Raw genomic sequence first — 26,737 nt, 5'->3', positions numbered from 1 at the left:
TGGGTTATTCTGCACAAAGCCCAACATTTTGCATCTAACACTAAGGCCAGGATCACATTGCGTCAATGTCAGTGCGCTGACGGCATCCGTTACCCAGCGGCACTAACGCAATGTAACGGATGCTTCAGCGCATTATGTAGCGCATTGCTAATGCATGTCATAATCGGCATGCGTTAGCGATCGATATGCTGGCATTCTGTAACGGACCCTCGGACGCGGCCTTCAGCGTTTCCGGGTCTGTTACCGCTACGCAGATGCTATCGCGATCGTATAATGCGATCTTGGAAAAGGCACTAGCGTTGGTGCAGTCCGATTAACGCATGCGTTACACAGACTGCACCAACGGAATGTGAACCCAGCCTAAGAGCTACCGAAACAATGGAGAGATGCATCAATCTATGTGTACTACTGTACAGGCATGTGAGGTCCGGATGTATGGAGATAGTCTCCCTTAGAATGAATGCAGACTATAACGGAAGGCGCTATGTTTTTAATGTTTAATGAGTTTGTTTAATAAATTGAAGAATAAAAGAGGAACCAATATAGAGACTGTACAGAGCTGTAATACTACTATGTGCAGAAGCATTTATAAGTACACTATTGATTCCAATCCACTACATTATTTGTGAGCAAGGCAAATATTTGTTCTGAATTCCCAGCATTAACAATGGTAAAGATCCTTGATTCCTACTATGCCCTTAAGGCCGGGGTCACACTTACGAGTGCAATGCGAGAAACTCGTGCCAATACACGGCATTGCTGCTGACACTCAAGACCGGAGCGTGTGGATACATGTATTTCTATGTAGCTGAACGCTCCGACCCCGAGTGCCGGCGGCAGTGCCAGGTATTGATGCAAGAGACTCGTGCGAGTTTCTTGCATTGCACTCACACATGTGACCCCGGCCTAATACTGAAACCCATCAGATCTTCTTATAGTCACAAGAAAAGATAGATGTATTTTTCATAGAGTTAATATTATTCTCTGATAAATGAATCACATATTAAATCCTTTATCAGAAAGATCTTTCCACCTACTTAGATACCAGAACCTGGGTGCAACTTCTACCACTCCAACCCTTTTAGGTCCACGCCTGAAAATAACTATGAAGTTTACAACCTAAGGGCTGTCCCACACGTCCAGATAATTCCGGTACCGGAATAAATCGGTACCGGAGTTATCCGTGTCCGTGTGCCTGGGAACTCACGGAGGCCATACCTGCGGCACACGTGTGCCGCCCGTATGGCGAGTGGGTACCACACGGAGCGTGTGGTACCCACTCTGCATGGTGCTGAAGCTGCGATTCATATCATCCCTGCAGCAACGTTTGCTGCAGGGAAAATATGAAGAATAGTGTTTAAAATAAAGATCCATGTGTCCGCCGCCCCCCCACCCCCTGTGCGCCCCCCCCGCTGGTCAGAAAATACTCACCCGGATCCCCCGTCGGCAGTCGCTCCTTCCTGGTCTGGCCGCGGCTTACTGTATGCGGTCACGTGGGGCCGCTCATTTACACTCATGAATAGGCGGCTCCGCCCCTATTGGAGGTGGAGCCACATATTCATGAGTGTAATTGGCCGCATACAGTAGAGAAGCCGCGGCCAGACCAGGAAGGAGCGACTGCCGACGGGGGATCCGGGTGAGTATTTTCTGACCAGCGGGGGGGGGCGCACAGGGGGTGGGGGGGCGGCGGACACATGGATCTTTATTTTAAACACTATCATTCATATTTTCTCTGTAGCAAACGCTGCTACAGGGAACATATGAATGGCGGCTTCAGCACCATGTGGGGGGGACAGCGCTTACTGTAGCGCTGTCTCCGGCACGCCACACGGACCCCAGACGGAGAATGTCCGTGTGAGGTCCGTGTTTTACACGGACCCATTGACTCTATTGGGTCCGTGTAATCCGTGCGCTCCCACGAACACTGACATGTCTCCGTGTTTGGCACACGGAGACACGGTCCGCACACGGTCCGCACAAAATCAATGACATCTGAACAGATGCATTGATTTTTATGGGTCTACGTGTGTCAGTGTCTCCGGTACGGGAGGAAACTGTCACCTCACGTACCGGAGCCACTGACGTGTGAAACCGGCCTAAAGGAGATCAGGCATTCACCTTTCTGATAAGAATGAGCAGGACATGAAAATAAATAATGTTTTTATTAACGTCAATGTAGGCTCAGTCAGTTCTTGGATGTAATCCTCTCCATTGGCTGCAGTAATAGCGCATTGTGAAACATTGTGACACTTACGGTGAATGTGGCTAGTCCTTGTTTTCATATCACTTTATTATGTCTCACTTTTTTTTAATAGTTTTGTATAATTAACAGTATAATAGGATAATGTATGGCCAAACAGTTCTTTGATTGCTAATACTAACATTTGTACAATTTTTGCCTACATTTAAGACACCTTTTGATTTCCATTTCTTTAGTTGGCTGTATATTTTCAATAATATTTGTTCACTAACACACAATTATTTTTCTCAATTGTTATACATCTGAAGACATAACAAGCAATAACATTGAAACTCTTTTTTTTTTTGCCCGGCAGCAAAATTAGCTAAGTTTCCTTCATGTAAAGTCCTTGGAAACAGCTTCTACAAAGTTTGGTGCGGACATCAAGATGGCGATTGTACAGATAATGGCAAAAAGAGAGAAAGCTACAAGACACAAACGGTCAATGACTGCAGCAGCAAACTTCCATTCACTGCAGATCTCTTCTCCTTCATCGTGATCTCGGAATCGTCTGGCAATGTACTGCACCTCCTCTAATATCTTGGTTATTTCTGGCATGCACTCTCTTAAACACTTCTTCTGGAGGAGATCACTGTCTTCTAGAGAAGGGCATGCCACTCTACCACACATAACCCCAGAGTCACTGGTAGGTGGACAGCACGGGCTCTCCAGGTTGTGGTAACCACAGTAGAGAATGTTGCCATTTGTAGATTGGTGCCCAGATACAATGTTCATTTCGATACTGCTCATACTTGAATGGTGGTTCGGGTAAGTATATTTACAAGGGATCGGTATTCTATTTTCACCTGGTTTTCTCATTCTTAAAAACCATGCACACCAGTTGAGCAAGATCACCCTTACCTGAAATAGAAAAGGACAATTAATGAGTAATCATGAAAGTAATATTATGTCTATGGTACCAAATCAATAGAATCTGGACAAATTAATTGTTATAACCATATATGAATTTTAGTATCATATTTCATGTTATTATAGGACACACCCAATTCTGACGTGACAACAGGATATTTGTTTTTATCTTTACGTGATCAAAGTATTTTCTCATTTTATCTTACCTTATAGTATGCTATTGTAACGACCAGGCCGAACATTCCCTGCTATCCACCCCCACACAGTGTCCACAGCCGAATGAATGACCACAGACAACAGGTCTTGGGATAACAGTTGCTTTTACTTCAGCAGGAATGGGAAATATAACTTGGAACAAATATGTGGCATGCGGGTACTGGGTAGACTACAGCTGATTACCCGGGCCCCTGCGATATCCCTCAGACTAGGGAAAACCCTGTCTGTCCCTCTCCCAGAATTTACACTGATGGTGTGCTTGTCTGGGCCACCAGGCCTGACCCTGACTCCTGTTTCAGTCCTATGCTTAAACCTCCACCCGCCACCCAGTGATTAGACCACACACCAACCCCTACAGAAAGCACAGACAGGGAAAACTAAAAACGCACCATGCCGCAGACACACAGGAAAACACTAAAATGTGCACAGGGCAAAACAAATACAAATATAGGAAGGAGAAATATGACAAAGGATAATACACCACCAGATATGATATTTCTTCTCCTAGACCACCACTCCAGACCGAGATCACCAGGCACAAGACACAAGCTATAATCGGCAACGCCCAAAGTCCAGAATGACTATTTAAAGGCCACGGGTGTGACCCAGCCTCCAACCCGATTACCAGCTAGATTAACCCCGGACAACCTGGATAAAGTCTAGCCGGCGCTATAGAACGTATAGTGGACAAATGTGGAATTATCGCTGTCTGTCGGACGCCCTAGTGTGAATAGCGTCCGACATGACAATATGGAACAGCCTCTCATGAGTAGTCCACGGCAAATACAGTTCACACTTAGATGCTGACACAGAATTTAGGATCTGGAGCTTTAAGAACCTGTATTAGTGAGAAGCAGTGCCTGGCGTCCTGTATCCATTTCACAGCTTGTCGCAATCTCTGCAGAAATATACTTGAAGCAAATAACAGATAATTTGTGGTGAGGCGAGAGACCCTAAATTTCCTCAACACGAGGGGCAATAGGTTCTTCTGTGCACTGTAGTGCAACCTAATGCTGGAGAAGCATGGGTAAATAGGGACAGCGCAAGATCCAGGGTTAAAGGACAAATGTTAAAGTCTTTAGCCATCTTGGTTGTAGAAGCCAAGGGAAAAATCCTAGGCATTAGGCCTGGCTGTAAGTCTTTAGATGGATAATATGAAAAGATGGATGAACCTCCAGGCATGTAGCCTGGAGGGGTTGAGGAGACCCATCAACTGAGGTCTGCTCTGGGTCACATCTTGTACCAGACTCTTTGAGGACTTTCCAGTCTCTGTCTAGACAAGACAGAGATTTGGAGGTAGCTCCTCCTATTGAATCTTGGTGACAGGGTCACTGACCAATAGGATCTATACCCATTCTGTGTGAGATCGTACATTGAGGATAATATAAATCATGCATTTCACCAGCAAATGGTGCTGGAACCCACCAAATGAAAAGTGCACTTTATAGAACACTGAAACACATACCTGAGGAATATATGAGATTAACAGTGAAAGCATAACTTAGGAGTGAGTTGTAGTATAAGGCTGGAGTCACACTAGAGAGGAATACGGACGAGTGCTATGTGAGAAAAAATCACATAGCTCTCGGACCATTGTTAATCTATGGGGCAGCCCCCATCATCTGTTTTTTTCTCGGCCGTATTATACGTGCGAGTGAAAATGTAAGGAGGTTGCTTTCCCTGCTCCTTGCCTGGAACCACTTAGTCAGACAGCTGGGTTGTTGGGGGGAAGACTTTTTGCCCTGGACAGAGGGGGCCAGGTAACTGCTGGGAAGAGAGAGGGGCGTGGTCAGAAAAGAGCGGGAGAGCAGGGAGAAAGCAGCGCGCCAAAGAGAGGGCAGGCTGCAGCGCCGTGCTCCCCTAAAGGTAGTGCTCCCCGTGAGGGCACTGAGGCTGAGATACCCACCAGAGTGAAGGCTGGATGTGAGGGTGTAGACTCGAAAGCCTCCTGAATCAGAGACAGTGACTCGGGTGCAGCCCTGGTGACCTCAGTGACAAGCAAAGATCCCTGAGTGTGATAAGTAACTGCCCAGTGTGTGTGTGACATCGTTACTACAGAGAAACTGCCAGGCTAACATACAAGAGACTTCTGCAGCAGTGAACGAGACTGTGCTACTTCCTGATTTCAGTTTCACGTTGAAGAGAAAAGTCTTAACCCCGGAGTTTCCAGGAAACAGAGAAGAGACTTCTATTCCCTGGTCCCTGCAGTATCAGTACAGAGACTGTGATTCTTGGTGAGAGACTTAACAGTGTGGAGCCCCTGATTCCTGTCTGTGCTGTAAAAGCTAAAGACTTCATCTTGTGAGTACATGAAAGCGAACTCAACTCTGCTGATGACTGTACCCATGCCGGAATTAGGACCCTTCAGTCAGGACCTCCCTGGACTGACAAGTTACAAGAACACTCGTTAACCCTTTCATTTTCGCTTAACTGTTTACTGTTTGATTTACCTCTATTAACCCCCTGTTAACTCCCTGCAAGGAGAATCTTACTCCTGTTAATGAATTCCCCTCAACAGTTGGTCTGTCTGTTCCGTGGCGACATACGCAACCCTGCACCCTATTACACTTGGCGTAGTCGGCAGGATGTCACACGGTAGCACGGAGGGGGCACACCAAGCAGTTGAGAGAGGCCCCAGGTCTAGCTTCTCCCTGGGAGCCATGTTAGTTAACCTGCCAAAATTTTCAGGGAGCAATGTCATGTTGTGGAGTTGGACGGAGCGCATCTGAGGGATGATGTGGATGCATCCTATGACACCGGCTCTGCAGGCGGAAATAGCTGTGATGGCCCTAGAGGGGGATGCACAGGACTCTGTTATGCTCAGACCCCTCCAGGTGAGAGATACCCTGGACAAAGTATTACGTATACTTGAGGAGACGCATGGGGACCCCACTGACGTAGGGGAGCTGCGCATGCGACTGTTCCGCCGGGTACAAAGAGAGGGGGAGACCGTGACGCAATATATGAACGCGCTGCAGGAGCTTCAAACTGCCATTATACGGAAAGACGGCATAGGTGTGGGGTCAATTGACATTGTGCTGCGGGACCAACTGGTGACAGGCTTGCGAGATGTGTTGATGAAACAGGCCCTGCGAGAGCGCATGCGCATAAAGCTAGATATGACTTTCTCTGAGGTCGGGAGTGAGGCACGCACGTGCGAGCAAGAGCAAGGGGTGGTAGTGCCAGTGGGAAAGGTATGGAGCAGGGAGGTAACAGCCCCTCAATGGGTAGAAGACATGAAGAAGGAGGTTAAGCGAGTCCGTGAGGAGGTGGCTGAATATAAGAAGATCCCTGCTGCAGAGTACAGCCCTCCGGTGCGAGAAAGAGAGACCGCCCCCCAAAGTGAGACTAGTGCCGCTCGGCGAAGAAGACTGACTTGATGCTACAACTGCGGAGCACACAGTCAAAATGAAGAGGAGGCGATGTGGACCCAAGATTCCCAGCTGAAGATAAGAAGAATCTGGGAGGAGATGGAGAGTCTGGGGAAAGCCCTTACTGCCGTTTTGGGGACCAGCGGCATACCCCGAGGTAACGTGTGGATGCCGCCAGAAAGAGATAGAGGAGAGGTGAGCAGCATGAAGAAGGCTTCGGTGGTGGCCCCAGAGTGTAACTCCGTATCCTGGGGTGAAGAGCAACCGCAGATGAGAGATGTCCCCCGCCAAGGTCGACGATCCAGACTGAAGCGCCCTCCAGACAGACGCAGACGTGAGTGCTGGTCGTGCAGAAAGGTGGGACACATGTCCAGAAATTGCCCTACCCGAGAAGAGCGGTGGCAGAGATCTGCTCACCCGCTGAGGGTCCTGCTAACTGGAGGGAACGTCGCCCCTGGAGGGAATGGTACGGCAGGAAGAGAAGAGTTCCACCTAGGGCAAGACAGTACCACAATGTCGGACGCCAAGGAGAGGTGGAGAAGGTGTCAAGCATCTCTGGTGAAATGACTGTGCTGTCCCAACGCGTAAAGGCGAACCTGGTGCATCTACAGCCTGGGTCTGAAGGTTTTGTTGGTGAGACTCAGCCTGGAGGAAAGAAAGTGACGTTCACTCGAGAAGACCACCAAAGTGTTTTACTACCTTGCCCAGCACGAGTTCCTGAAGAAGGAGAGAAAGTGCCAAGTGTTCCTGCGACACTCGTTTTCAAGGTCCGAGCTGATGAGAAGGAGGAAACACTGATGTCATCCCCTGAGGTGAAGAATATGCTGGCTGTCAGCTCACCAGTTCCTCATCGGACAGGGGAAATGGAACAGCTGTGTGAGACAGGGCGTGTGGTTGAGATGCGCTGGGAAGTGATGCCCGCAGAGCCCGGCACAGATGACAAAGAGTCCGGCCTGCATGGTCTTAATTCATCTGACTTAAGCTTCGACGAGAATGCTCCCGTCAAAGAGAGGGGGAGCTATGGAGAAGAATTGCTTGTACTAAGCCCCCAGACTGAGGAACCCGAGCAAGAAGCCCCTACGCAAACACCTGCTACCGGCAAGGCTAAGAAGAAGAAAAAGAAGAGGAGGACAGAAGTTGTTGATGAAGCAGAGAAAGCATATCTCAACCTGACTGATGAACAGCTCCTAGACCATTTAGTTTGGGAGTATGTGCAAGAAGAAAGGCAGAAGGAGATGCGAGGATTGCCAGTATCTGACTCCCCTAAAAAGAACAAAGAGAAGCACGAAGAGACCTCGCCTGTGGAATGGCGAGCTTTAAGAGAATGTAGAGGGGGAATGTAAGGAGGTTGCTTTCCCTGCTCCTTGCCTAGAACCACTTAGTCAGACAGCTGGGTTGTTGGGGGGAAGACTTTCTGCCCTGGACAGAGGGGGCCAGGTGACTGCTGGGAAGAGAGAGGGGTGTGGTCAGAAAAGAGCGGGAGAGCAGGGAGAAGGCAGGGCGCCAAAGAGAGGGCAGGCTGCAGCGCCGTGCTCCCCTAAAGGTAGTGCTCCCCGTGAGGGCACTGAGGCTGAGATACCCACCACAGTGAAGGCTGGATGTGAGGGTGTAGACTCGGAAGCCTCCTGAATCAGAGACAGTGACTCAGGTGCAGCCCTGGTGACCGCAGTGACAAGCAAAGATCCCTGAGTGTGATAAGTAACTGTCCAGTGTGTGTGTGACATCGTTACTACAGAGAAACTGCCAGGCTAACATACAAGAGACTTCTGCAGCAGTGAACGAGACTGTGCTACTTCCTGATTTCAGTTTCACGTTGAAGAGAAAAGTCTTAACCCCGGAGTTTCCAGGAAACAGAGAAGAGACTTCTATTCCCTGGTCCCTGCAGTATCAGTACAGAGACTGTGATTCTTGGTGAGAGACTTAACAGTGTGGAGCCCCTGATTCCTGGCTGTGCTGTAAAAGCTAAAGACTTCATCTTGTGAGTACATGAAAGCGAACTCTGCTGGTGACTGTACCCACGCCGAAATTAGGACCCTCCAGTCAGGACCTCCCTGGACTGATAAGTTACAAGAACACTCGTTAACCCTTTCATTTTCGCTTAACTGTTTACTGTTTGATTTACCTCTATTAACCCCCTGTTAACTCCCTGCGAGGAGAATCTTACTCCTGTTAATAAATTCCCCTCAACAGTTGGTCTGTCTGTTCCGTGGTGACATACGCAACCCTGCACCCTATTACAAAATCGCAGCATGCTGCAATTTGCACCGTATATCGCCCGAGACTCGCCAATGAAAGTCTATGGGTGCGAGAAAAACTCCCACACCACACAGACCAGCAGTGTGACATTTGTATGCAATGCGATTTTAGCATGAGCTTTTACATAGAGAGAACTGCTGTATGTAAAAGCTCATGTTAAAATCGCATTGCATATGGATACCATACGGATGTCACACTGTTACTAGAAGCGAGGGAATCGCATCCTCGCATTGCAAACGGATTACATACAGATCACTGTTCGGGAACATTTGTGCGATTCTCGGCCGTCAAAATCGGACTGATTTTTTATACGGTAAGTGTGACTCCAGCCTAAAGAAGCTACTCACGGTCCAGGGTTACTTAAAGGGACATACATCGTCTGGACCGGGTCACTACACTATTACAATGTACACTTGCCAGGGAGCCCAATTTATATTTCCCATTTTGCAACAATATTAATATAGGTAGAATTTTCATGATTATATATATTATTATATATATATGTTTTACTTTAATGGAAAGAGGGCTATGTACATATATATATAGATAGATAGATATATAGATAGATATACACAGTACAGACCAAAAGTTTGAACACACCTTCTAATTTAAAGATTTTTCTGTATTTTCATGACTATGAAAATTGTACATTCACACTGAAGGCATCAAAACTATGAATTAACACATGTGGAATTATATACTTAACAAAAAAGTGTGAAACAACTGAAATTATGTCTTATATTCTAGGTTCTTCAAAGTAGCCACCTTTTGCTTTGATGACTGCTTTGCACACACTTGGCATTCTCTTGATGAGCTTCAAGAGGTAGTCACCGGCAATGGTCTTCCAACAATCTTGAAGGAGTTCCCAGAGATGCTTAGCACTTGTTGGCCCTTTTGCCTTCACTCTGGGGTCCAGCTCACCCCAAACCATCTCGATTGGGTTGAGGTCTGGTGACTGTGGAGGCCAGGTCATCTGGCGTAGCACCCCATCACTCTCCTTCTTGGTGAAATAGCCCTTACACAGCCTGGAGGTGTGTTTGGGGTCATTGTCCTCTTGAAAAATAAATGATGGTCCAACTAAATGCAAACCGGATGGAATAGCATGCCGCTGCAAGATGCTGTGGTAGCCATGCTGGTTCAGTATGCCTTAAATTTTGAATAAATCCCCAAACAGCAAAGCACCCCCACACATCACACCTCCTCCTCCATGCTTCACGGAGCGAACCAGGCATGTAGAGTCCATCCGTTCACCTTTTCTGCGTCGCACAAAGACACGGTGGTTGGAACCAAAGATCTCAAATTTGGACTCATCAGACCAAAGCACAGATTTCCACTGGTCTAATGTCCACTCCTTGTGTTCTTTAGCCCAAACAAGTCTCTTCTGCTTGTTGCCTGTCCTTAGCAGTGGTTTCCTAGCAGCTATTTTACCATGAAGGCCTGCTGAACAAAGTCTCCTCTTAACAGTTGTTGTAGAGATGTGTCTACTGCTAAAACTCTGTGTGGCATTGACCTGGCCCCTAATCTGAGCTGCTGTTAACCTGCGATTTCTGATGCTGGTGACTCGGATAAACTTATCCTCAGAAGCAGAGGTGACGCTTGGTCTTCCTTTCCTGGGGCGGTCCTCATGTGAGCCAGTTTCTTTGTAGCGCATGATGGTTTTTGCCACTGCACTTGGGGACAATTTCAAAGTTTTCCCAATTTTTCGGACTGACTGACCTTCATTTCTTAAAGTAATTATGGACACTCGTTTTTCTTTACTTAGCTGCTTTTTTCTTGCCATAATACAAATTCTAGTAGTAGATATTCACCGCACACTCTTTTTGTTGGTTTGCAAGCGTGGTTTCACAATTTATTCCAAAAAAATATATAGAAACCACAAGCAGTGAAGTGATATAGTCTGATACAAAAACCCAACGTTTCGACCCTCCTGGGTCTTAGTCATGGGGTTACTTGGTTGTTGGTGCAAGAGTAGAGGGTAGAGAATGTAGAGAGGGACCCTTGGTGTTTAGGTACCCGAAACTGCTGGTGGCGTAGTAGTAGATGCTGTAAAGCGGCGCTCCCGCGCCCTGCTGAGTGTGCGGCTGCTCAACAGTCATCAAAGCAAAAGGTGGCTACTTTGAAGAACCTAGAATATAATTTCAGTTGTTTCAAACTTTTTTGTGTTAATTCATAGTTTTGATGCCTTCAGTGTGAATGTACAGTTGTCATAGTCATGAAAATACAGAAAAATCTTTAAATGAGAAGGTGTGTCCAAACTTTTGGTCTGTACTGTGTATATATATATATATATATATATATATATATATATATATATATATATATATATATATATATATATATATATATATATATATATATATATATATTTTCCGTATATATACACAGTATATATATAGCGCCCTCTATCCCTGAAAGTGAAATACATACTGTAACTCTTTTGTTCTTTATAAATGGAAAGGTTAGATTTAAAAAATCCATAAAACTAATTTTAGTAGATTCACATTGGAGACTATCAGACATCTTCAGCAAATGCACCATGTCCGTGCAATGGGGTTAATCCATGTGTGGCACTCCAATAAGGATCCTGGGTGGAGAAATGTCTCTTTTTGAAGAATATTTTTAAATTAATGGCAGCAAAATTTGTATCTAGCAATGCAAATTTCTTTTTTTTTCGTTTTCAGAATTTACATACTTTGACATTGCTTATTGTACTGACTTCATATGCTGTATTTTAATGTTTATCAAAAAACTATTGAGTGACAAGAAGAAATGTTTCAAATTCTGTTTTTCACACAAGAGGCAGCCCCATATATCATTCAAGGCTCATTAGCAAGATTTTCTTTCACTTGAAGCCTCATGAAGAAACTTATGAGATGTGCTGTCATAGTTAAGAATGGAGCATATGTCGCTTCCTACCTGCTTTATGTTTAGCTCAACACAACCTACCGCCCATCCATTGCCAGAACCAATGTATTAGCTGTCATGCTCAGTAAAGCATTTAAGGAATAATGATGTTCCTGCAGTTACAGCTTCTTACGTTTTTTTTTTCTTTTGGCAATGCGATGCCTTTATTACTCAGCAGAAAGCAAGCCCATACTGTGGAAATACTATATTTTACCTTGTTTTCAGTGAGAAGTATAAATCCCAAATTTCTCTGCTGATCACTTGAATATTTCTATAAAACCTCTTTTCATCAAACTTGGGACCCTTCACTATAAGCAAGAGAACAGAGCCCCTCGGATGAGCTGGCCTTGTATTACAATGGTTTTATGGAATATAAATTAAAAAGCATACATAGTGCTCAGCGTAAATAAGTACACCCACTTTGAAAAGTAAAATTTCTATAAATATCTTACTGTTCACAAATACAATTTTCAAATATTGACAAGTCGGAGTTTCATAGAACATTTTTTAAACCGATATCATGAAAGGATAATAATATCCCGTAACTTGCATTACAAAATCTTTAGTTTCATTCACATTAATTGATGCAAAACTGAATACACCCCACATTAAAAACTACTACATCTAGTATTTTTTATGACCCCCATGGTTTTTAAGGACAGCACCAAGTCTTTGAGGCATGGAATGAACAAGTTGGTGACATATTTCAACATCTTTTTCTATTCTTCAGGAACGAACTCTTTTACGGCCTGGATGCTGGATTGAGAATGGTGCCCCACTTGTCTCTTCAGAATTCCCAATAGATGTTCGATTGGGTTCAGATCAGAAGACATACTTAGCCACTGAATCACTTTCACCCTGTTCTTCTTTCGAAATGCAACAGTCTCCTTACATGTGTGTTTTGAATCATTATTATGTTGGAAAAGTAAATGTCTGCCAATGGCACGGAGTGATGGAACACCTTCTTTTTCAATATAGAGCAGTATATCTGTGAATACATACTAGCATCAATTAAAACAAGCGCCCAAAGTACCCATGCAGCCCCATTCAATAGTTCTTGATGGGGGGGTGTATTAATTTTTGATTCATTAATTTCAGTAAAACTGGAGATTTTGTAATGAATGCTTTATTATTTACCTTACTTTCATGTTATGGGTTAAAAAATGTTCTATGAAATTGTTCTTGTGTTCACTAAAACATTGATTAAAATTTTACTTTTCAAAGGTGGTGTACTTATTAATATTGAAAACTGTATATAGCCAACAAGACAGACACAAAGATATGTTGGTGGGTGAGCCAACAAGGGAAACACCCATAATAAAATGAAGTCAATCACCATGAATGTATGAGAAAGTACAGTGGGTACGGAAAGTTTTCATACCCCTTTACATTTTTCACTTTGTTTCATTGCAGCCATTTGGTAAATTCAAAAAAGTTCATTTTTTTCACATTAATGTACACTCTGCACCCCATCTTGACTGAAAAAAAAACAGAAATGTAGACATTTTTGCAAATTTATTAAAAAAGAAAAACTGAAATATCACATGGTCATAAGTATTCAGACCGTTTGCTCAGTATTGAGTAGAAACACCGTTTTAAGCTAGTACAGCCATGAGTCTTCTTGGGAATGATGCAACAAGTTTTTCACACCTGGATTTGGGGATCCTCTGCCATTCTTCCTTGCAGATTCTCTTCAGTTTCGTCAGATTGGATGGTGAACGTTGGTGGACAGCCATTTTCTGGTCTCTCCAGAGATGCTCAATTGGGTTCAGGTCAGAACTCTGGCTGGGCCAGTCAGTTGTTCTGAAGCCACTCCTTTGTTATTTTAGCTGTGCTTAGGGTCACTGTCTTGTTGGAAGGTGAACCCTTGGCCAAGTCTGAGGTCCAGAGCCCTCTGGAAGAGGTTTTCATCCAGGATATCTCTGTACCTGGCCACATTCATGTTTTATTCAATGGCAACCAGTCGTCCTGTCCCTGCAGCCGAAAAACACCCCCATAGCATGATGCTGCCACCACCATGTTTCACTGTTGGGATTGTATTCGGCAGGTGATGAGCAGTGCCTGGTTTTCTCCACACATACCGCTTAGAATTATGACCAAAAAGGTCTACCTTCATCTCATCAGACCAGAGAATCTTATTTCTCATAGTCTGGGAGTCCTTCTGGTGTTTTTTTTTTTAGCAAACTCCATGTGGGCTTTCATATGTCTTGCACTGAGGAGAGGCTTCCATTGGGCCACTCTGCCATAAAGGCCCGACTGGTGGAGGGCTACAGTGACAGTTCACTTTGTGGAACTTTCTCCCATCTCCTTACTGCCTCTCTGGAGCTCAGATACAGTGATCTTGGGGTTCTTCTTTACCTCTCACCAAGGCTCTTCTCCCATGATTGCTCAGTTTGGCTGGATAGCCAGGTCTAGGAAGACTTTTGGTGGTCCCAAACTTCTTCCATTTAAGGATTATGGAGGCCACTGTGCTCTTGGGAACCTTAAGTACCGCAGAAATTCTGTTGCAACCTTGGCCAGAATTCTATCTCTGAGCTCCTTGGCCAGTTCCTTTGACCTCATGATTCTCATTTGGTCTGACATGCACTGTGAGCTGTGAGGTCTTATATAGACAGGTGTGCGCCTTTCCAAATCAAGTCCTATCAGTTTAATTAACCATAGCTGGACTCCAATGAAGGAGTAGAACACCTCACGGAGGATCATAAGGAAATGAACAACATGTGACTTAAATATGTGTCTGAGCAAAGGGTCTGAATACTTATAACAATGTGATATTTCAGTTTTTCTTTTTTATTAAATTTGCAAAAATTTCTACTTTTCTGTTTTTTTTCAGTCAAGATGGGGTGCAGAATGTACATTAATGTGAAAAAAAAAGAAGTTTTTCGAATTTACCAAATGGCTGCAATGAAACAAAGAGTGAAGAATTTAAAGTGGTCTGAATACTTTCCATACCCACTGTATATATGCTTAAACAGAACCCATCATTTTAATTTTCTTTCTCCTAAATAAATATTACACATGAAAATGAGAAACTTTGCAATATGTCTTATCAGAGACATCTGCTTATTTCTCCCCCTGGACTGATGATTTGTTTTCAAAATTCTCACCCCTGATAAAGTATTTGTGAAATGTACATGGTTGTTTGGTGGGTAAGCCCAACTACCTCTTTGCTATTATTATTACTTGCACTACTTGTACTTCATGTGATTCGCTTCTCATGCAGTTATTATTTGTTGGCACTCCAATTTCACCATAGATGCCTGACAATGCACTTTCTTATTGGGCATCATGATATGTTCTTAAGCATATATACTTTCTCATACATTGTCCTTTACTGGTTATTGGCATCATTTTATTATGGGAGTTCCCTTGCACACGCTGTGTAGACTCTGCCCTCATCCTTAGAAAGCCGTCTTCAGTTTGTGTGGAACTGAATGCGGATTTTCTTCAGAAACAGCATAGGGAAGCATCTTCTAGAAGATTTTAGAAATGTTTTCTTTCAGATAAAGTATATTTGAAATACTATTAAAATTGCATGCTCTGTTTTATCAATAAATAAAAATGACAAGGACAGTTACACTTTAAATTAACAGGGTTTTCTGAAAGTTTAAACCCTTAACGACCGCCGATACGCTTTTTAACGGCGATAGTTAAGGGTACTTAAACCACAGCGCCATTAATTAACGGCGCTGTGGAAAAAGTATATAGCGCCCCCCAGAGTCAGATTTTCTCTGGGGTCTCGGTTGTCGGGGGTAGCCGAGACCCCAGAGAACATGATTCAGGTCGTTTTTTACCGACCCCCGGTAATTAACCGTTTACCAGTGGCCGCAAAAACAAAACAAAATGTGATTTGCCATTTAATTTCTCTGTCCTCTGATGTGATCGCACATCAGAGGACAGAGAAATGGGGTCCCCGATGGCCCCCCGATACTTATCCGTGTCCCCCGGTGCTCCTCGTGGTTCCCCATGGGCGACTGCCATCTTCTTCCAGCAAAAAAATGGCACCCGGCAGATCTTTGGGGCCAAAGACCCCAAAAAACATGCTCGGTGCGGTTTTTACCGACCCATGTTTTGCGATCGCCGGTAATTAACCGTTTACCGGTGACCGCAAAAAAAAAATGCGATCTGTCTGTCATTCTTTGTCCTCTGATGTGATCACACATCAGCGGACAGAGAAATAGGGGGATCGGGGACCCTGTCATACTTACCGGTGTCCCTGGGTCCTCCTGCGTCCCCTCCTGGCAGCCGGCTTTTTCCTCCTGGGAGAAAATGGCGGGCGCATGCGCAGTGCGCCGACCATGATCTGACGGCCGGCAGAGGAAGATTCTTCTTCTTGTTTCATTTTGGTCACTGTGATAGATCCTATCACAGTGATCAAAATAAAAAAAATAGTAAATAACCCCCCCTTTATCACCCCCTTAGTTAGGAAAAAATAATAAAATAAAAAAAGTTTGTAATTCCATTTTCTAATTAGGGTTACAGTTAGGCTAAACTGAGTTGGGCTAAGGGGCTAGGGTTAGGGCTAGGGTTAGGGTTAGGGTCAGGGATAAAGTTAGGGTTAGGGTTGGGGCTAAAGTTAGGGTTGAGGCTAAAGTTAGGGTTGGGGCTAAAGTTAGGGTTAGGGTTGGGGCTAAAGTTAGGGTTAGGGCTAGGGTTGGGGCTAAAGTTAGGGTTAGAGTTGAGATTAGGGTTAGGGTTGGGATTAGGGTTTGGATTAGGGTTAGGATTGGCATTAGGGTTAGGGTTGGCATTAGGGTTTGGTTTGGGATTAGGGTTAGGTTTAGGATTAGGGTTAAGGTTAGGGTTGGGATTAGGGTTAGGGGTGTATTGGGATTAGTGTTTGGATTAGGGTTGGGTTTGAGGTTAGGGTTGAGATTAGGATTAGGGTTGTTTTGGGCTTAGGGTTTTGATTAGGGTTATGGTTAGGGTTGGGATTAGGGTTATGGTTAGGGTTGTGATTAGGATTATGGATCGGGTTGGGATTAGGGTTAGGGGTGTGTTGGGGTTAGGGTTGGAGTTAGAATTGGGGGGTTTCCAATGTTTAGGTACATCAGGGGGTCTCCAAACGCGACAGCCAATTTTGCGCTCAAAAAGTCAAATGGTGCTCCCTCCCTTCTGAACTCTGCTGTGCACCCAAACAGTGGTTTACCCCCACATAAGGGGCATCAGCGTACTCAGGACTAATTGGACAACAACATTTGGGGTCCAGTTTCTCCTGTTAACCTTGCGAAAATAAAAAAACTTGGGGGCTAAAAAATCATTTTTGTGGAAAAAAAAAAGATTTTTTATTTTCACGGCTCTACGTCAAACTTCTGTGAAGCACTTGTGCGCTCAAAATGCTCATCACATATCTAGACAAGTTCCTTGGGGAGTCTAGTTTCCAAAATGTTTAGGTACATCAGGAGCTCTGAAAATGCAGCATGACACCCGCAGACCATTCCATCAAAGTCTGCATTTTAAATCATCAATATTTCCCTTCCGAGCCCCAATATGTGCCCAAACAGTGGTTTATCCCCACACATGGGGTATCAGCATGCTCGGGACAAATTGGACAACAACTTTTGGGGTCCAATTTCCCCTGTTACCCTTGGGAAAATAAAAAATTGGGGGCTAAAAAAAATCATTTTTGTGGAAAAAAAAATATTTTTCATTTTCACGACTCTGCATTTTAAACTTCTGTGAAGCACTTGGGGGTTCAAAGTGCTCACCACATATCTAGATACGTTCCTTGGGGGGGAAGTCTAGTTTCCAAAATGGGGTCACTTGTTTGGGGTTTCTACTGTTTATTTACATCAGTGGCTCTGCAAATGCAACATAACGCCCGCACACCATTCTATCAAAGTCAGCATTCCAAAACGGCGCTCCTTCCCTTCTGAGCTCTGCCATGCGCCCAAACAGTGCCCCCCCACATATGGGGTATCAGCGTACTCAGGATAAATTGCACAATAAATTTTGGGGTCCAATTTCTCCTGTTACCCTAGTGAAAGTAAAAATTTGGGGGTGAAAAATCATTTTGTGGAAAGAATATGATTTTTTATTTTCATGGCTCTACATCATAAACTTATGTGACGCAGTTAGAGGTTCATAGTGCTCACCACACATCTTCTGTAGATAAGCTCTTTGGGGCTCTAGTTTCTAAAATGGGGTCACTTGTGGGGGGTTTCTACTGTTTAGGTACATCAGGAGCTCTGCAAATGCAACATGACGCCCGTAGACCATTCCATCTAAGTCTGCATTTTAAAACGTCACTACTTCCCTTCCAAGCCCCGATGTGTGCCCAAACATTTGTCCACCCACATATGGGGTATCAGGGTACTCAAGACAAACTGGACAACAATTTTTGGGGTCCAATTTCTTCTGTTACCCTTGAGAAAATAAAAAATTGTGGGCTAAAAAATAATTTTTGAGGGAAAAAAAAGGATTTTTTATTTTCACGGCTCTACGTTATAAATTTCTGTGAAGCACTATGGTATTCAAAGTGCTCACCACACATCTATATAAGTTCCTTAATGGGTCTAGTTTCCAAAATGGGGTCACATGTGGGGCGTTTCCACTGTTTAGGCACATCAGGGGCTCTGCAAACGTGACATGGCGTCCGATCTCAATTCCAGCCAATTCTGCATTGAAAAAGTCAAACGGAACTCCTTCTCTTCCAAGCTCTGCCATGCACCCAAACTGTGGTTTACCCCCACATATTGGGTATCAGCGTACTCAGGACAAATTGCACAACACCTTTCATGGTCTAATTTCTCCTGTTACCCTTGTGAAAATAAAAATTTGAGGGCGAAAATATCATTTTTGTAGAAAAAATGCGATTTTTTATTTTCACGGCTCTACGTTATAAACTTCTGTGAAGCACTTTGGGGTTTAAAGTGCTCACCATACATCTAGACAAGTTCCTTAAAGGGTCTAGTTTCCAAAATGGTGTCACTTGTGGGGGATTTCCACTGTTTAGGCACATCAGGGGTTCTCAAAACGCGACATGGCGTCCGATCTCAATTCCAGCCAATTCTGCATTGAAAAAGTCAAACGGTGCTCCTTCACTTCCAAGCTCTGCGGTGCGCCCAAACAGTGGTTTACCTCCACATATGGGGTATCTGCGTATTCAGAAGAAATTGTACAGCAAATTTTGTGGCTTATTTCTCTTTTTACACTTGTGAAAATTAAAAAAATTGGTTCCGAAGTAAAATGTTTGCAAAAAAAGTTAAATGTTCATTTTTTCCTTCCACATTGTTTCAGTTCCTGTGAAACACATAAAGGGTTAATAAACTTCTTGAATGTGGTTTTGAGCACCTTGAGGGGTGTAGTTTTTAGAATGGTGTCAAGTTTGGGTATTTTCTGTCATGTACACTCCTCGAAGTGACTTTAAATGTGAGATGGTCCCTAAAAAAATTGTTTTGTAAATTTTCTTGTAAAAATGAGAAATTGCTGGTCAACTTTTAACCCTTATAACTTCCTAACAAAAAAAAAATTGTTTCCAAAATTGTGCTGATGTAAAGTAGACATGTGGAAAATGTTATTTATTGACTATTTTGTGTGACATATCTCTCTGATTTAAGGGCATAAAGATTCAAAGTTTGAAAATTGCAAAATTGTAAAAATTTTCGCCATATTTCCGTTTTTTCCATAAATAATCGCAAGTAATATAGAAGAAATGTTACCACTAATATGAAGTACAATATGTCACGAAAAAGCAGTCTCATAATCAGCGGGGTCTGTTAAAGCGTTCCAGACTTATAACCACATAAAGTGACAGTGGTCAGAATTGTAAAAATTGGCTCGTCATTAAGTACCAAATTGGTTCTGTCACTAAGGGGTTAAAAAACTTGAAAAACATTTACCTTTGTGTCTTCGACTGAATTATAAAAGATTCTCCTAGAAATAATTACCACTTGTTGCCCTGAATGACTTGAGGTAGTGGAATATGTCATTATGCGAGGGTTTCATCATAAAACGGAGCTCTTTAAGGCAGTCTAGTTCAGCCCAGTACACGTCCTCTGTCTATGCAATGCGCGGCTTCCTACTTGTAACACTATCTGCTCATTATATCTCAGCTCCCACTTCTGAAACAACCCACGTATCCATACATGCACCTCTGCACAGGTAAAATCTTTTCCAAACACAAGAGCACCACAGCACTAGAACTGGCCCACGTATATGAAGTACAGTACAGACCAAAAGTTTGGACACACCTTCTCATTTAAAGATTTTTCTGTATTTTTATGAGTATGAAAATTGTACATTCACACTGAAGGCATCAAAACTATGAATTAACACATGTAGAATTATATGCTTAACAAAAAATTGTGAAACAGCTGAAATTATGTCTTATATTCTAGGTTCTTCAAAGAAGCCACCTTTTGCTTTGATGATTGCTTTGCACACTCTTGGCATTCTCTTGATGAGCTTCAAGAGGTAGTCACCGGGATTGGTTTTCACTTCACAGGTGTGCCCTGTCAGGTTTAATTAGTGGGATTTCTTGCCTTATAAATGGGGTTGGGACCATCAGTTGTGTTGTGCAGAAGTCTGGTGGATACACAGCTGATAGTCCTACTGAATAGACTGTTTGAATTTGTATTATGGCAAGAAAAAAGCAACTAAGTAAAGAAAAACGAGTGGCCATCATTACTTTAAGAAATGAAGGTCAGTCAGTCCGAAAGTGCAGTGGCAAAAACCTTCAAGCGCTACAAAGAACTTGGCTCACATGAGGACCGCCCCAGGAAAGGAAGACTAAGAGTCACCTCTGCTTCTGAGGATAAGTTTATCCGAGTCACCAGCCTCAGAAATCACAGGTTAACAGCAGCTCAGATTAGAGGCCAGGTCAATGCCACACAGAGTTCTAGCAGCAGACACATCTCTACAGCAACTGTTAAGAGGAGACTTTGTGCAGCAGCCCTTCATGTTAAAATAGCTGCTAGGAAACCACTGCTAAGGACAGGCAACAAGGAGAAGAGACTTGTTTGAGCTAAAGAACATAAGGAATGGACATTAGACCAGTGGAAATCTGTGCTTTGGTCTGATGAGTCCAAATTTGAGGTCTTTGGTTCCAACCACAGTGTCTTTGTGCAATGCAGAAAAGGTGAACGGATGGACTCTACATGCCTGGTTCCCTCCGTGAAGCATGGAGGAGGAGGTGTGATGGTGTGGGGGTGCTTTGCTGGTGACACTGTTGAGGATTTATTCAAAATTGAAGGCATACTGAACCAGCATGGCTACCACAGCATCTTGCAGCGGCATGCTATTCCATCCGGTTTGCGTTTAGTTGGACCATCATTTATTTTTCAACAGGACAATGACCCAAAACACATCTCCAGGCTGTGTAAGGGCTATTTGACCAAGAAGGAGAGTGATGGGGTGCTATGCCAGATGACCTGGCCTCCACAGTCATCAGACCTGAACCCAATCAAGATGGCTTGGGGTGAGCTGGACCGCAGAGTGAAGGCAAAAGGGCCAACAAGTGCTAAGCATCTCTGGGAACTCCTTCAAGATTGTTGGAAGACCATTCCCGGTGACTACCTCTTAAAGCTCATCAAGAGAATGCCAAGAGTGTGCAAAGCAGTCATCAAAGCAAAAGGTGGCTACTTTGAAGAACCTAGAATATAAGACATAATTTCAGTTGTTTCACACTTTTTTTTATTAAGCATATAATTCCACATGTGTTAATTCATAGTTTTGATGCCATCAGTGTGAATGTACAATTTTCATAGTCATGAAAATACAGAAAAATCTTTAAATGAGAAGGTGTGTCCAAACTTTTAGTCTGTACTTTATATTTTGATGACACATACATCAGTGGAAGCTGTCGGCCAAGGAAAGTCTTGTAATTAAAGCATAATCTTCGTTTTAATTTTTATTACATAAATCAATAGTATATATAAAAATAAGAAATTTTGTAATATATCTTATCAGAGAACTCTGCTTCTTTCTTTGTCAAAATTTGTCAGTTGATTATCAAAATTTTTAATTCCGAAGTAAAATCTGTATTCAGTGAAGACAGACTTTCCCATTACAGAAATGGGAGATGGTAGCTGCTACCGATAGGATTCTATCTAGATAGAAGAGACGAACAGATCAATTCTGGCAGCGAAAGAAGCAAATTTCTCCGATAATAATATTTTACAAATGTAGTTATTTTCATATATACTATTGATTTATGAAATAAAAATTAAAATGACAGTTACTCTTTAATGAATGGCACATAATTTTAGCCCATGATCAAAAGACCAACTTCATACCTGACAGATCTGGCTTCTAATTATACCTGTGTTTTACGTTCTATTAGCTTGCTCTGTTACAAAATAAATGTGAACGGAGGCAGAAAAGACAAATTGACTAGAATGGGGTCTGCTTAGTTTTTATTTTTGGATCTATTTTTTAATTTGTTCGAAATACGGATTTCACAACAGATTTAGCATCAGAGTATAAAGTTGAGCATGGAAAACCCCGTTAAGAAACACTTACCCATTTAGGCATTTTTCCTGCATGAGGATCATGATGGTGAAACTGTAGTACCAGCACCGTAACAACTACAGAGAGTCCAACAATGACCATAATACTTGCAAAATACTGAGCTGCAAGTAAAAAAACACATGTTATTGAGAATATACTGAATATACAAAACACTCCTTACATGGAACTTGACAACAGTAAATTGCAGATTAATCTGAACTCTTGCCTGTTCGGGCGCTCGAATGAAGATAATAATGCTGTTTGCAGCTAAACTGTACTATTACTTGTGGCATAGTTATAAAACAAAAATAATCCTATTCATGTGAAAACTGCTAATATGAGTTGTCAGGACGTTATAGCATGCTGGCCGAGTCACCGAGTTGTCCTTATAACCACACCCATTCTTTTTAGATTGATTGTTCCACAAAATGATAATGTTAGAGCAGACATTTCTAAAATCCTGAAATTTCTGCAGTGTATCCATGCATAACATGGGATTCACTGAGGCTGTTGTATTCATTGCATAGGATGCACTGAGACTGCTGTTTAGATAACATAGAATACACTCCGACTTCTTTTTATTTCACATAGAATTCACTTAGGCTCTTCTGTATACATCATATAGGATAGACAGAGACTGCTGTAATCATCACATACGATACACGGAGATATTGCTTTATTCATTGCATAAGATACACTGAAACTACTGTATACATCACATAGGATACACTCAGACTGCTTTTTATATCACATAAAAATCACTGATTCACTGAAACTCTAATGTATACATGACATAGGATACACGGAGACTCTGTTGCATACATCACATAGGATACACGGAGACTCTGTTGTATACATCACCTAAGATACACAAAGACTCTGCTTATACATCACATAGGATACATAAACTCTTCTGCATACATCACATAGGATACACTCAGACTGCTTTTTATGTCACATTGAATTAACTGAGAATCTACTGTATACATCACATAAGGTAAACAGAGACTGCTGTATACATTGCATAGGATACATTGAAACTCTACTGTATACATCATATAGGATGCTCCGAGATTGTTGTACACAGTCAATTGCACAGTCATTTGCGAAAGTATTCACCATCCTTGGCATTTTTCATGTTTTTCTGCCTCAGAACCTGGAATTTCACTGCTTTTTTCAGAGTTTGCTTCAGTTCATATAAAGAGCATGCCAACAACTGTGAACATTTTGTTTTCTTTTTATTGTAACGCAGACAAGAAATAGGACAAAATAACTGAAAACTTCAGCATGCTTAACTATTCCCCCCTAAAGTCAGTACTTTGCAGAGCCTCTTTTTTCAGCAACTACAGCTGCAAGTCATTTTAGATAAGTCTCTATGAGCTTTCCACATCTTGCTAATTGGATTTTTGCCCATTCCTCAAGGCAAAACTGCTCCAGCTCCTTCAAGTTAGATGAACAACAATCTTTATGTCTGACTACAGATTTTCAACTGGATTAAGGTCTGGGCTTTGACTAGGCCACTCTAGAACATTTACACATTTCCTCTTAAATAATGAGTGTTGATTTAGCAGCATGCCTTGTGCCATTGTCTTGTTTGAAAGTGATCATCTGTCCCAGTCTCAAATCACTGACAGACTAAAACAGATTTTGCTCAAGAATGTCCCTGTATTTCACACCACCTTTCTTCCCCTCGACTCAGACCATTTTTCCTGTCCCTGCTGCCGAGTAACATTCCCACTGCATAATGCTGCCACCAACATGTTTCACTATGGGGATGGTGTTCTTGGGGTAATGAGCTGGGTTGGTTTGCTGCCAGACATAGTGTTTACCTTGGTGCCCAAAAAGTTCAATTTTGCTCTCATCTGACCACAGCACATTCCTGCATACATTTGGGGAGACTCCCACGTCTTACCACATTTCACATAGGATACATTGAGGCTGCTATAAGTGACATAGGAAACACTAAGACTGAAGCACAAATCATACAGGATTAACTCTGTCGTCTATATTACATATGTCATACCTAGTATGTGACTGGCATCTATGTGGCATGTGTATAGCGTGTGATCTGTGTCTAAGTGACATGTATCTAGTGAATGACTGGCATCTTGTGGCATATTGTCAGGTGGGTGAATGGTCTAATGTGGTATGTGACTGTTGCAAGACTAGCATGTATGTGACAAGTGTCTAATATGCGACTAGTGTTTTTGTGATAGACGTTTAGTACAGGACTGGCAACTATGTGGCACGTGCCTAATGGGTGACTGGTTTCTTTGTGGTATGTGTCTAGTCCATACCTAGCATCTATGTAACATGTATCTCTCTATTTTTGTTGCCATAAAACAGAGAGGTTCCCAGAAACATTTCTTGCTCAGGGGCCCCAAACTGTACGTGTCCACCTCTAACGTAGGTAGTATAATTTGGGTATTAAATAGTAATAATTATAATAGTATAATAATTCCTCTCACACTTTAAAGACATACTGATAGGGAATTTAGATATTGAGCCCCAATGGACAGGGATGATGATGTCTGCAGAGTGCTGCAAAATATGGTGACAGTATATAAGTTACAAAAATAAATAAGAATAACGTATTTCTCATTGAGGCAGATAGTTGACTGAATATATGATATTTTATTACAATGAAGTGACAGATTTGGACTTTTGGACGTGTGAATTGTTGTATGAAATTTATTGTGCACCCATAAATAGGAAAAATACAACAAACCTGTTCTCCTCAGACAATACATTATGTCAAAACAATGCAACAAAATATCATGACTTCAGTAATCTGAAATAGTGAAACAAAACTTCATAAGATATTTCTGTGCACAGTATCAGGCCGGGAAGCAATGAAGTCTGACAGTGAGGATTATGGCAAACATTAAAATAGCTAGAACACGGTTATTAAAATAAGCAAAAATCAGGAATATGGAAACGTGATGTTCTCAGAATCAGTCCATATTACGTGTAATCGGAAATGGCAGATAAATGTTCCATGATGGCTTAGCCAGTCACATAGAACATCTGCACACAAGAACTAGCCAAGTACAAACTAAGGACACTCTCACAGGTTCACGCTTATATTAATATTAACCTCTTCACGACAACCAACATGACCTGAGTTCACACCCTAATTGTATTTTGAGCATTTGTGCTCAATTTTGGTGCACTTTCTTTTTCAACACTAACAGGTGCACTTACCCTGGCCGGAGTGCTCTGATCAGGATTGCTGCTGATCAGTGCCTGCGCAAAGGGACTTTTTATTTTTTATTTTTTTTGCTATAGGTAGAGTACCAGACGTCACAGTGTTAATGACATCTGATTTTCTTGTAGAAAAAAATAGTAGCTAGTACACAGAGTAGCTTTATAAATAGGGAGGCAGTGCATTAGGGGAGAAGACGTCGTAGTGTAAGTGACGTTAATTTTTCTTTTGCAGAAAAAAAATGATAGTTATTGCCAATTAGCTTTACAGGTAGTGCATTAGGGGAGCAGACGTCACAGTGTTATTGATGTCTGTTTCTCTTTTGCACAAAAAAAGGTAACTTCTTGGGTAGCATTTAAGGGAGCGTACTTGACAGTATGTGAAGTCCGTTTTTCTTTTGCCCCCCCCCAAAAAAAAAAGTTAGCACTGAAAAACTTCTTAGCTAGCGCATTAGGTGAGCATATGTCCCAGTGTTAGAAATGTAAATTTTTCTTTTGCAGTAAAAAGAAAGAAGAGTTAGCGTCAAGTAACTTCATAGGTAGCGCATCAGGGGAGCGGACGTCCCAGAGTTAGTGACAGCTTTTCCTTTGCAGAATAAAAGGAATAGTTAGCGCCGAGTAGCTTTATAGGTAATGTATAAGTGTAGTGAACGCCACTGCAATTTTTTAATACAATTTTTTTTTTAACTCTACTGAGTTTTCTTTTCATTTATTTTTCTAAGTGTTTCTTCTAAATTTTTCCTTTTTTACTTTTTCTCTATTTTTTTTTCAACTTTTTTTCAATCTACTTTTTTTGTTCTACTTCTTTCTCTACTTTTTTATATACTTATTTCTCAACTTTTTATAGTAAATTTTATTATAAATAGTACCTAATACACGTGTAAAGGAACAACTTACATCCCCACTGGTTAGAAAAATAAAGTAAAAATGGACAAGAAGACATTATTATTCAGCAGAGGAACCATATGCTTTCCTTGCCTCCGACACAGATTCAGACACTGAGGAAGATCCCATATTCCTTTTTTTTCCTTCCTACCCCACTCCTCATATAGTGAGGAGAGACTCCCAGCAAGGTGCCTAAGGCAACCTCTTCAGTAATTGATCACATATGGACTCCACCCCCCAGAAATTGTCAGTTTGTTATTCCAGATTTCACGGGCAAGTCAGGAATCCAATTTGACGTTACAGGGCTCACTGAAATTTACTTTTTCAAGTTCTTTTTCAGCGA

The 26,737-nt window shown here is 42.4% G+C and overlaps 1 protein-coding gene across 1 annotated transcript in view; it reads right to left on the bottom strand.

Annotated features, from left to right (window-relative positions):
• Positions 1–2,143: 2,143 nt before the first annotated feature.
• LOC143786271 (neuronal acetylcholine receptor subunit alpha-7-like) overlaps positions 2,144–26,737 on the bottom strand; it is a 275,561-nt gene continuing 250,967 nt past the window's right edge. Inside the window, exons 9-10 of the mRNA XM_077275551.1 lie at positions 22,318–22,427; positions 2,144–3,100 (exon numbers count right to left, since the gene is read on the bottom strand). Of these exons, the coding sequence (XP_077131666.1) occupies positions 2,576–3,100; positions 22,318–22,427 (635 nt within the window). The 3' untranslated portion in view covers positions 2,144–2,575. The remainder of the gene's footprint in view (positions 3,101–22,317; positions 22,428–26,737) is intronic.

This window comes from Ranitomeya variabilis, chromosome 1 (assembly GCF_051348905.1).
Source record: "Ranitomeya variabilis isolate aRanVar5 chromosome 1, aRanVar5.hap1, whole genome shotgun sequence".
NCBI classification, from domain to species: Eukaryota; Metazoa; Chordata; class Amphibia; order Anura; family Dendrobatidae; genus Ranitomeya; species Ranitomeya variabilis.
Note: the sequence above shows the minus strand (reverse complement) of the source record. Positions and strands in the feature narration are given on the sequence as shown.